Here is a 12,819-nt window from a genome sequence, read left to right on the forward strand (position 1 = left end):
CCATAAAGATATTGGTTATGTACTAATGTGTAACAAATTACCCCACAACTTAGTGGCCTAAAACAGTAATAAACATTTATCATGTCACATATTCAAACAGAAATTCAGGTGTGGCTCAATTGAGTGGTTTTGCCTCAGAACGTTTCATGATATTGCATCCAATATGTCAGCACAGCTGCCATGTGAAGGCCTGACTTGGGGTTGGAAGATCTGCTTTCATGGTGATTTACTCACATGTCTAGCAAGGTAGTGCTGAAGGTTGGCAGAAGGCCCTCAGCTTCTTGCCATATGAGACACTTCACAAGACTGCTTGAGTATCTTCCCAACATGGCAGATGACTTTCTGAAGAGCAATGACTCAAGAAGGAGAAAGTCAAATTTTTCAATGTTTCTTATGAACTAGCCTGGTTATACATGTGACCTCTATTTTGTATGAGAGGAAATTATGCAAAGACATGAATACAGGTAGTAAGAATCATTGAGAGCCATCTTGAAGGTTGGTGATCACAATAGAAGAAATCAGTAACAAAAAGGAAATGGCCTTTATTATATAAACCACTCAGAAAGTCATATTTAAACTTTTTTTAAAAGTTAGAAATGGCAACATGACATAGCCATATATTTAATTTACCTGAATATAGTGATGCCCCAATGCATTGACTTAAATTAAAAGTGATCATTTGTAAATAATCAACTACATTAACTTTTTATTTAAATTTAATTTGGTACTAGAATTCTTGGGGACATCGCTAAATAAAAGAGTATTGCTAGTTCTTTTTCACCCACCACACATTTACAAAATTTGCTGGCAACTGTAACTCAGTTAGGCAACTGGTAGAAAAAAATGAGCTCTGGCCAATTGTTAAAACTGGAAAATTCACAATCAGCTCATAACATCCTCCCTGTTAAAGGAGCACAGCATAACAGCTAACAATGTTTATCTCCTGCCAGTAGATTTTTCCATGACAGTTATCATTTTTAAACTTTTGTCTCACTGCCCAGATGTAGGTAAAAAAACATAAATCTGAGTGTCTGGCAGGCCTACATTCAAATCCTTACATTACCTTTAAATAAGAAGCAAGTTAAGTAATCTCCAGGAACTTCATATTCCTCATCTAATGTGAATCTGCACCCATCATTTGGCCCAAGGTTAGGGCTTGAAAATATATTGCTGAATGCATATTTCTCCTATCCTCCAGCTCTCCTTCAGTTCTCTCTCCTTCTCCTTCTTCAAATCTTGTGCTACCTGACCTATGGTGGTGCAGTGGATAAAGTCTCCACTTGGAATACAGAAGTTGGAGTTTAAAACCTGGGGGTTTTGCCTGGTCATGAAGCCATTACTAAGAGTTGACGCTTCCTGCTCCTCCCTCTCCTCCCCATTTCTCTCTCTCTCTCTCTCTCTCTCTCTCTCCTTTCTCCTTTCTCCTCTCTTCTCTCTCTAAAAAAAAAACACAACAAAACAAACCCTTGTGTTAATCTGGTTTTGGGCACTAAATAATCTTGGAACTTTGGACAAATCACTTAACCCCAATGAACCAATTTCTTCATTTGTAAAACAGCAATATGATTTTTGTCTTAAACACTTCACAGCCTTAATTTGAGGACTATATTAAGAGCATAGTGTCAAAGGCTTTGTGAATTGTAAAGTTCTGGTCCAGAAACTTTTCAATATTCTCCCTAAACTGCCAATAGATGCAGTCTTTGCTTATAATTATTAAAACAACATACGGGTACAATTTAGAAAATTCTTAAAAATGTTTATCTGGTAATTAACATTATTTGTAAATATTTTCTGTAATTGAGGTAAAAAAATAATAATCCGTTAACATTCTAATATTTTCCACTGTAAACAAAAAACAAAAATACTTTATGAAAAATTTCAATTTTATTGGAAGCATCAGGCTAGTACCGTGAACTCTCACATACCCATTCTATAGGTTCAACAATTATAAGTATTCTAAACTGTGCCTTTTATCCCTAATTATTTGAAAGGAAATGCGGATATATCCTTTCATCCATAAATATGTCGATATGTATCTCCAAACGATAAGGACCTTTAAAATCATGGTAATAAACTACTATCAAATATAATACTTTATTAATATCATGAAATTGCTAGTCAGCGTTATTCACATGTTTAACCTGACCCCCTTTTGGGGTAAGACTTTATAATCTCCCATTCCTCCCTCGGGACTTCAGCGCTGCGCTTGTCGCTCTGCTTCCCTCAGGTCCCGCCGGACAGTGACAACGTCTCCCGACCATCAGATAGCCGGAGGCTCGCTCAAGTGCCGGAGCCTGTGACCCGCGGAACCAAGTGGCGTCTCCCCTGTAAGCTGCGGAGGGAGCTCTTTTCCACTTGCACTGAGACCCATACTGGCTGACGCGATTGGCAGCGGACAACGGAAGCGCTTGTGAGTCTACAGCCCCGGCCAAGGTTGGTCCCACCAGACGCGCGGAGAACCAGGTGCGCGGTTTCTGCCGGGACTGGGGCCCAGAGTCACCGGGACCGCCCCAGCGATGGAGCTGGACGCGGGAGCCCGCACGGGCAGCGCTCTGTTCGCCGGGTTCCGGGCCTTGGGGCTTTTCAGCACCGACATTCCACACGTGGTGCGGTTCAGTTCGCTGAAGCGCCGATTCTATGTGACGACCTGCGTGGGCAAGAGCTTCCACACCTATGACGTGAGTGCCTTCTTCCTTCACCCGCTGCCCAGGACAACTTGCCGGGCCCCCAGTTCCGCAGTGGGGCGACCCCGCTCTTCTCCCCGCCACCTGTGTAGGGCCATTCTTTCTGTCCTGCTCTTCCTTAACGCCTTCCTGCCCCATTTTGCGGTGGCATCACCTCCACGTGCTGATGTAGACCGTGAAGTCCGCTTGGGGCGAGTTCGGAGGCATTCTGGGTAGGGGAAAGTACGAGAGGACCTTCCGGTTTGTGGCAGTATATTTGTTAACTAAATATTTATAGAAGTTCCCTTGGAGATGTAAAAGTGATTGCGACAAGTCCCTAGCCCCAGAAATAAATAAATAAATAAATAAATAAATATATTTTTTACTTATGATTTTAATTCGTGTTTACACAGATTCAAGTGTCCCACCGAATATATCTCCCCCCCACCCCCTTGTTCACCTAGGCCCCCATGCCCTTTCCCCCCATTGCCTTCCCCCCTTTCCTCCAGGATGTGCTGTCCTGTTCTCTCTAATGCTGTGTTATGTGTGTATAATTTCATTAATCTCTTTCCCTTCTCTGATCCCATCTTCTCTTCTACTTTCCCTCTGACTGCTTTCCCTGTGGTCCCTTCCATCCCGCCTCTGTCTCTGTTCTGTTTCTCAGTTCACATTGTTCATTGGATTCCTCAAATAAGTGAGGTCATATGGTATTTTTCTCTCTCTGCCTGGCTTATTTCATATAGCATCATAGTTTCCAGGTCCATCCATGTTGTCTCGAAAGGTAAGATTTCCTTCTTCCTCACGGCCATGTAGTATTCCATTGTGTATATGTACCACAGCTTTTTAATCCACTTGTCCACTGATGGACACTTGTAGCCCCAGAAATCTTAATGAGAAAGTTTTTCAAGGCATTTTATTGTGCAATTGGTGACACAAGTTAGGTTAGAAATTCACACTAACGTATATTGAGAGAACTTGAGAGGGTGAGATTAGTTATGACTTAGGGAACTGTCCATATTTGATAGCAAAATAATTTCTCTAAAGTTCCCCTGAACATCTGTTTTATACCAATGTTGAGGGTCTGGCATGGTGCCACTCTCAGCCTTGCAGCAGTTTCTTCACAAAGTATGTATGATTATTTTGTAGCATCCTTATGTAAATTAGGAAACTAAATCTCAGAAAAATTAAGTTACTTGGCCAAGGCCTTCCAGCTTGTTAGTGATGCGTTTTTCTCCTTTAGTATCTCATATGTCATCTGTCATTGAAATAGTCTTTGTTGCTGTCTACTTGGTTTTTTTGTCTTCAAGTGAATGTATGCTCTGTGAAAGCAGAGATCTCTTTTTGATGAGGGAGATGATAATAACAAGTGTTAATTAAGCACTTTTTCTAAAAACTGCTATAAAGTTGTACTCTTTGAAGGATCGTGAAAATCAGATGGGTTATTAGCAAGACCTGGTTGTTGGTAGCATAGTGAGTTAGTGGAATAGGGAAGTGAGGGCTATGCCCAAGGTGGAGGTAGGTGGTCGCGGTAGCTAACATTTATTGAGCTGTTACTATACGACTGGCTCCATTCTGTTTTACACAGATTTTACTCGTTGAATCCTCATAATAATCCCATAAAATGGGTGTCTATATTCATCCTTATTTAGTGGGTGAGGACTTTGAAATACGGGGAGGTTGAATAACTTTTTCAAAGTTTCACAGCTGGATCATTAAATATTGATAGATAGGGGTAAGCAAACTATAGCCTGCAGACCAGTCCTGCCCACCATTTGTTTTGTATGACATTTAAATTTTTTCCTTGTATATTTGTGTTTATTCTAATGTAACAGCCTCCAGGTAAAATGTATACAGTAGTAGGATTCAGTATAATCAGATTTTGGCATAGGATGGAGACAGGAGTCTCCTTTCATTGAGAAACAGAGTATTTACTTCATCTCTATGGGCCCTTTCAGACTTAGCACGTACCTTTCAATCTCGGGGGTTTGAATTTCCACTTATATTTACTCCTCTGACTTCTGTGCTTTTGAAATGGGCAATTTAGATATTTTTTAATCGTTTGGGAAAAAGTCAAAAGAATATTTCAAGGCATATATAAATTACATAAAAATCAAATTTCTGTAGTCATAGATTAAGTTCATTGGAATACAGCCGCACACATTTGTTTGTGTTTCATATATGGCTGCTCTCTGGGTACATTAGCAGTTGAGTGAGTAGTTGCCACGAAGACCGCACAGCCTACAAAGCCCTAAAATACTTACTATATGGCCCATTATAGGAAACGTTCACCTACTCTTTCCTTCACCACTCCTGATGAAATAGTTGAAACTATAATCTTTCCTAATAATGAAAATCAGGATCGGTAATTACCTTTTTTAGGAAGAACAGCATAGCCTGACCTGTGGTGGCACAGTGATAAAGCATCAACCTGGAATGCAGAGTCGTGCTTTGAAACCCTGGGCTTGCCCAGGCAAGGTACATAAGAGAAGCAACTACTGGGGTCCTCAGGTTACTACAGTCTTGACATGATGTTTCGAGTTTACAACACTCACTTCCACAAAAACTTAAAAAAATTGAGACATGAGTGTTTCAGCTTACGCCATTAGCGTCATACTTACAAACTTCGTGGATGAACTATAGTAGTTTGGCTGCATGCGTCAGAAGAATACGCAGTACAGTGTACATACAGTACAGTATATTTATGTCCTTTTTCTGTGGCTTACTTGTGTTTTTATGTTCTAGAGCAGTGGTAGCCAACCTGGTCCCTACCACCCACTAGTGGGCGTTCCAGCTTTCATGGTGGGCGGTAGCGGAGCAACCAAAGTATAAATAAAAAGATAGATTTAACTATAGTAAGTTGTTTTATAAGGATTTATTCTGCCAAACTTAGCGAAAATCCAACATAAAATACTTGGTAAGTAATTATTACTATATACAGTGTATCCGTAAAGTCATGGTGCACTTTTGACCGGTCACAGGAAAGCAACAAAAGACGATAGAAATGTGAAATCTGCACCAAATAAAAGGAAAACCCTCCCAGTTTTTGCAGGATGATGTGGCAGCATGTGCGCATGCACAGATGACTATGTAACACTGCGTATACAGCGGAGCAGCCCACAGCCATGCCAGTCGAAATGTGGATGGTACAGAGGAAAGTTCAATGTGTTCTGTGGCTCGCTAAATTTGAATCCATGACCAAAGTGCAACGTGAATATTGGTGCATTTATAATGAAGCGCCACCACATAGGAATAACATTACTCAGTGGAATAAGCAGTTGAAGGAAACCCCGTTCTGGTAGGCCATCGGTCAGTGACGAGTCTGTAGAGGCTATACGGGATAGTTACCTAAGGAGCCCTAAAAAATCTGTGTGTGAGCCCACATCGAACTGCACTGAATAAGTATGAAACTGGGAAAGTTTTCCTTTTATTTGGTGCAGATTTCACATTTCTATCATCTTTTGTTGTTTTCCTGTGACTGGTCAAAAGTGCACCCTGACTTTACGGACACACTGTACTTTAACTTGCTGTAACTCTGCTTTATAAATTTTATAAAGTAAAGTTACTTCCCTACTTTATAAATCACCATTACTGTGGAACCGGTGGGCAGTTAGAAAATTTTACTACTAACAGAGATACAAAAGTGGGCGGTAGGTATAAAAAGGTTGACTACCCATGTTAGATGATGATTTTACAACTGTGCTAGGATAGGTAAGTGACTTAGGCTAGGGTGTGTTTTGACTTACATCAAAATTCGGGTTCTGTCGTTGTGGTAGGAACACAACTGTGTTGTGACCTGAGTACTCCCTGTTCTATGATTTGGTGCTTCTCATTTCTTCTCCCCCCGCCCTCACCTTTCTCTTTCTCTCTTACTCTCTCCTCCCTAAAATCAATAAAGAAATCTTAAAAAAAAAAAAAATGGAAGAACAGCTTCGTAAATTTATATATGAGGTTATATCTTGATCTTTATAGTGTCAGATTATTTATAATTGTTTTTGTTAATAAAAGTTTATATAATTTTTTTTCTTTTTTTAAACAGGTTCAGAAACTTAGGCTGGTTGCAATAAGTAAGTATAGACTGTATACTGAATTCATACATGTTTTGTATATTTTTAAAATTTTGACATAAATTTAGGACCTACAGAACATACAGGGACTGAGTGTGTATTGCTCATAAACTTACATAGGAAAAAAATAAAGTCAGGGCCCTGGCCGGTTGGCTCAGAGGTAGATTGTCAGCCCGGCGTGTGGATGTGTCTGGGTTTGATTCCCAGTCAGGGTACACAGGAGAAGTGACCATCTGTTTCTCCACCCTTCCCCCTTCTCTCTCTCTCTCTTTCTCTCACTCTCTGTCTTCCCCCCCCCTTCCTCTCTCCTTCTCTGTCTTTCTCTCTCTCTCTCTCTTACTCTCTCACTCTCTCTCCCTCACTCCCTACCCTGCTCTGGCAGCCATGGCTGTATTGATTCAACTGAGTTAACCCAGGGCACTGAGGATGGCTCTGTGGCCTCTGCCTCAGGCGCTAAAAAAATATATAGCTTGGTTGCCGAGCAACAGAGCAACGCATCACATGGGCAGAGCATCACCCCATAGGGGGCTTGCAGGATGGATCCTGGTCAGAGTGCATGTGGGAATTTGTCTCTCTGCCTCCCCTGCTCTCAATTAAAAAAAAAAAGCCAGGATCATTCATATGTTACATTTTGTTATCATATCTTAGTCTTCATTAATGTGGAATATTTTGTGAGACTTTCTTTGTGTTTTACAACATTGGCATTTTTGAAGATTATATAGGCTAGTTCTTTTTTTTAGAATGTTCTTTAATTTGATTTTTTAAAATATTGCAGTTATCTGTCTCTGCCTCCCCTCCTCTAACTAAAAAAAAAAGTATACTGTATATAGTGTGAGTGTGTGCGCGCGCGCGCGGAGTCATGATTAAATTCAGATTATGCACTATGGCAAGAATAACAATGAAATGATGCTAATTCTCAGTGAATCCTATCAGAAGGCACATACTATTGGCTAGCCCTTTTCCTGGCAGTGATTACTTTGATCATTTGGTTAGGGTGACCTTTATCAGGAAGCTCCATTTTAGTTTTACCCTTTGTAATTAATACGTATATTGTAGTAAGATACAATGAGATTATGTAAATATCCTATTACCCTTCAAAGTGTCATCCACTGTTTTTATAATTTAGTGATGATTCTTGACTGAATCAGTTATTAGTATTATGATTACCAAATAGTGATTTTCTGACTTCATTCTTACTATGACTGTAAGAAAGTTTTCCCTTTCCCCACATTTTGATATTTTTCCAATGGAAGGTGTATCTATTTTTTTGAAAACTGTTTAATAGAATGAAGGGCTTGCTAGAGCTGAGAAATTCTAGTTATACCATCAAATAAAGTCTTTGTATGAGAAACAGGAGAACTGTAAGGAATCCAGTGAGTATATCTGATAAACTTACATTTTTTTGAAAAAGATTATAGAAGGCAAAAGAAGATATAACCTAAGTTGAATACAGAAGTGAATAATAAACCTATAAAAATAGTATTTTGGAAATAACATCCCAAAGTGTAATGTGCAGCATAAAAATGCTTAATTCTCTATCTTCTATCCTCCTGCCTCCAAAACAGGAAATAATAATAATAAAAAACAGCCGGTGTGACCCTGATAGTGAGAGAAGACTCAAGAAAATACATCGTAAGAGAAATGGCTAGAGGTGATAGAATACTGAGTGGAAGCCATAGTTTTCAGAATATGTATGGAATATTTCTGAGGATACTCCAAAGTAGAGTTAGACGGTGTTCTAAGTTTTGATTTAATTTTAAAATTTTTCTGGAGTTACTAGTGGACTTGATGTTCCTGAAAGCGTTCACATGCAGGCTGGATGACCACCTGCTAGAGTTTTATGTATTAAGTGAGGATTTTTTCCAAATAACCTCAGAAAGCGTCATTTCACTTCTTTAGAATTATGATGATTAAAGTAAAAATGTTATGCTCTCTCAACTTTCTTATATACATATATATACACACATACATATATATACACACATATATGTACATATTTTTAAATTGTAATCATTAAAAATGTTATACGTGTACTTGAAGTTTTTATCTGTTTCAAGATCTTAACAATTCTTTTTTATTTTATTTTATTTTTTTCCTAGGCAATTCTGTTCCACAGGATATCTGCTGTATGGCCGCTGATGGGAGGCTAGTCTTTGCTGCTTACGGTAACATTTTCTCTGCATTTGCCCGTAATAAAGAGGTTTGTATCATTGAATGATTTTTGTTTGTTTGGCTTTGCAATTAGTAGCTAATTGTCATAATAGTGGATGGAACTTTAATGTTGCATTATTCTTCTGAGACACTCTGGGACTTTATTCACATTTGCAAGTTAGGGGAATTGGATTTATTTTATTACAACAACTCAGCCAGTGACTCCTTTTCTAAGAACCAAGTGCTTGTTCCCTAAATAGAGAAAGCTCAAGTCTCTTGTTTTCTTCATTGCTAAGGAAGAATCTTTTTTTCTTTTTTCTTGGTCTTAATCTACCAGTTTTTCAAGTTCGGGATAACCAACTTGAGAGATGACCTGGCTTTAGTGGTACAGAATGAAAGGGAAAGTGGCAGCAGGGATCCTAGATAGCCAAGTGACAGATTTATTGTACTTGTCAAGGGTTGAATGGACTGACGTGTTTTCCCAAAGTCCTCCATCATCACTACCTGTGGTAGGACAGCATCCTACCTGTGGGCCTAATAGATAAGGAGAAGCAATAGCATACTGGAGCCTGGTGAGAACTGAAACCATGGAGAAGGGGCTACAGTTATTGAGGAACACAGCACTTCCATAAGACAGAAAGCTGCTGGGAAAAAGTGCCCTATATCTCTCCCTTTCTCATCTCATCTAGAAGCAAGCTTTTGATGGAGTCCGTAGGGGTCAGCCTTTTAGAACGTTCCGCTTTTCTAGGACGCATGGAGTTGTGCTGGTTGGATTGAAGGAGGGACCCAGCTGTGCGTGTGCCTCCTGCCTGGGCCCAGTTGGGAGGCTGAGCTTCCAAAATCTCATTTCTGTGTTTCTACCCCTTTCTTCCTTATTGTTGAATTGGCTGGGGGAAGCTGGAGAAAATGCCTCAGTCCTTGGTATTTGTCCAACTGACCTTGGATGGTTAAATATTGGACCACATTTCTTAACATGAACATCTTCAAGATTATTAGCATGTGTTATTTTTTTTTGTAAATATCAATAATATTACATGAATAATATGAAATTTTTTTGAACTTTGACATTATAGGTAGTACATACCTTTAAGGGTCATAAGGCAGAAATCCGTCTTTTGCAACCCTTTGGGGACCACATTATCTCTGTTGATACTGACAGCATTCTTATTATTTGGCACATATATTCAGAAGGTAAGAACCAGTTTGCTGCTATATCTTGGGATAGTATGTTTATAGTTGAAATTTAAAAATCTGTGTAAGCATAAGTCTCTACCAGAGGTTTCACGTATAAGCAGCTCCTACATGTGCCTGGACCAGGATCCACCCAGCAATCTGTCTGGTGCCAGTGCTTGAATACTGAGCTATTTTTAGTGCCTGAGGCTGATGCTGGGACCAATGAGCTATCATTAGTGCCTAGTACTGACACTCAAACCAATTGAGCCACTGGCTGCAGGAGGGGGAGGGGGAGGGGGAGAGGGAGAGAAAGGGGTGGGGGAGAGAAGCAGGTGGTCACTTTTCCTGTGTACCCTGCCCAGGAATCGAACCCAGGATGTCCATATTCCAGGACAATGCTCTATCCACTGAGCCACCAGCCAGGGCCAAGAAGGAATCTTTAACATGTATAGGGAAAAAGGTTCTAAATAAAAAATGGATAAACAATTTTAGTCAGCCAGTTGAGCTATTTATAACCATTTTAATATGTTAATGAGTTTATCTCAACTAATATATTCTCTATTGCAATTAATTTTATACCTGTTAATTTTCAACTTTAAGTAAAGGAGATTATAATATGTAGCAAACTTGAAGATTCTGTAGTCTGAAGAAAAATGTCTATCATTTTTAAGGCTGAGTTAGTGTCCTTTAACAGTGATATTATACAGTGGTACTGAGCAATGTTTATGGGACTATTGTTATCTTCAAAGGTCAGGAAGTTATGACCAGAATATTCCCTGCTTTCCTTAGACTGTGGGTCTGATGAATTTAAGCTTTTAAGTTTTTTAATCTGTATACATTTTTATGTTATGTTACCACTTGATTAACTCATTGTTTGTTTCAGTACATTTCCTTTTAGTAGAAATCCTAGAGATTACCTTCCTGGGAGTTATTCCATATTATTCAGATTACTTACTCTTTTCTTAGTTTTGTCTTTAAGTAGAGGGAACAATTCCAAAAGCAGTCCCTGTGCAGGTGGATGTTAAAAGGCCCTTTATAGTTTGAGAATCTGATTCTTAGAGTCCAACTGGCCTTCTATTGATGCTTATGCCCAACTTTTAGTTACTATTACAGCTTCATATGGATCTGTTATCTTCAGGGAACGGTTTGTGAATAGTATTTAAAGTAAACTGTATACATTTTACCAGTATCTGTGCTGCATTTTTTTAAATTCAGTTAGAGTTGAGGAGACAGAGACAGACTCCCACATGCACCCCAACCAGGATCCACCCGGCAAGCCCACTAGGGGGCAATGCTCTGCCCATCTGGGCCGTTGTTCCATTGCTCAGCAACTGAGGTGGAGGCAATTGAGCCATCCTCATCACCTGGGGCCAAATCAAATCACTCTAATCAAGCCAGGACTGCAGGAGGGGAAGAGAGAGAGAGGGAAGCGAAGAAGCAAGAGGGAGAGGGGTGGAGAAACAGATGTCTGCTTCTCCTGTGTGCCCTGACCGGGAATCAAACCCAGGACTTCCACACACCAGGCCAGTGCTCTACCACTGAGCCAACTGGCCAAGGCCTGTCTCTGTGCTTCTTAAACTGGGATACACATTCCCTTGGGAATGTGCAGTAGTGTGCCAGATGGTGTGTGAAACCAAAGGTTAAGTGAAGAATACCTTCTTGGGTACTCAAATTTATTGGAAAATTTGGTGAAAAATTGTTGTCATCATGAATACAGTGTGTGAAATAGAAAACAAAATTCACGCACAGAAATTTTAATCATGTAAGATTTAAAAATACACTGTTCACAAAAATTAGGGGATATTTTATCACTTCATATTCATTTTTGAAATATCCCGTAATTTTTGTGAGAAGTATATGTTCAAGGTTCTTCAGTGGAAATGTATGAGAAGTATGTTCCTAGTTTTACTGAGATTTGCCTCTTTTTACATCTTTGAGAGACGCCGCAAGCTCTCCAGGTATTCTGCCCTTTACTTCCCGGAAGAGCTCAGAGCAGACATTGCATGTGGAACATTCACTCTGCCTCTTGATTATAAAAATATTAAGGCTGATTCCTAATGTCACTCTCTTTAAGTTCTTTTTTGTTTTTTATTTTTTTCATTATTTTTATTATTATTAATTTTAATGGAGTGACATTGATAAATCAGGGTACATATGTTCAGAGAAAACATCTCCAGGTTATTTTGACATTTGATTATGTTGCATACCCATCACCCAAAGTCAAACTGTCTTCCGTCACCTGATAACTAGTTTTCTTTGTGTCCCTCCCCTCCCCCCCTCCTTCTCCCCCCCCCCCCAACCACCACACTCTTGTCCGAGTCTCTTGAGTCTTATTTTTATGTCCCACCTATGTATGGAATCATATAGTTCTTAGTTTTTTCTGATTTACTTATTTTACTCAGTATAATGTTATCAAGGTCCATCTATGTTGTTGTAAATGATCCGATGTCGTCATTTCTTATGGCTGAGTAGTTCTTTTAAGTTCTTATTTTTCATTTCTATAAGCCAATTCAGCTGTGTGTGAAACTTTTAATAGTATTGATTTAGAGCGTTTAGAAAAGTTTTGACAGTCTCAATGTCATTTGCAAGTTGTTCCCATCACATTTGTTTCATTTCTTAATGTTTATAGGTTAGTATACAAGTCTTTGATTTATATTAGTATATAAATCTTTGATGTGTTAGACTTGTTTTTAAGTGTTCGATATATGGGTATGTGAAAAATATTTTGAACTAGTTTATAAAATACAATTATATTATTTATAACTTTT

General features: G+C 39.2%; 1 protein-coding gene across 1 annotated transcript in view; it reads left to right on the top strand.

The window, feature by feature from the left end:
* The first annotated feature begins 2,339 nt into the window (after positions 1-2,339).
* The window catches only part of WDR36 (WD repeat domain 36), a 48,244-nt gene continuing 37,764 nt past the window's right edge, over positions 2,340-12,819 (top strand). Inside the window, exons 1-4 of the mRNA XM_066273986.1 lie at positions 2,340-2,678; positions 6,700-6,727; positions 8,827-8,927; positions 9,952-10,069. Coding sequence (XP_066130083.1) covers positions 2,517-2,678; positions 6,700-6,727; positions 8,827-8,927; positions 9,952-10,069 — 409 coding nt within the window. The 5' untranslated portion in view covers positions 2,340-2,516. The remainder of the gene's footprint in view (positions 2,679-6,699; positions 6,728-8,826; positions 8,928-9,951; positions 10,070-12,819) is intronic.

Source organism: Saccopteryx bilineata, chromosome 4 (assembly GCF_036850765.1).
Source record: "Saccopteryx bilineata isolate mSacBil1 chromosome 4, mSacBil1_pri_phased_curated, whole genome shotgun sequence".
NCBI lineage: Eukaryota > Metazoa > Chordata > Mammalia > Chiroptera > Emballonuridae > Saccopteryx > Saccopteryx bilineata.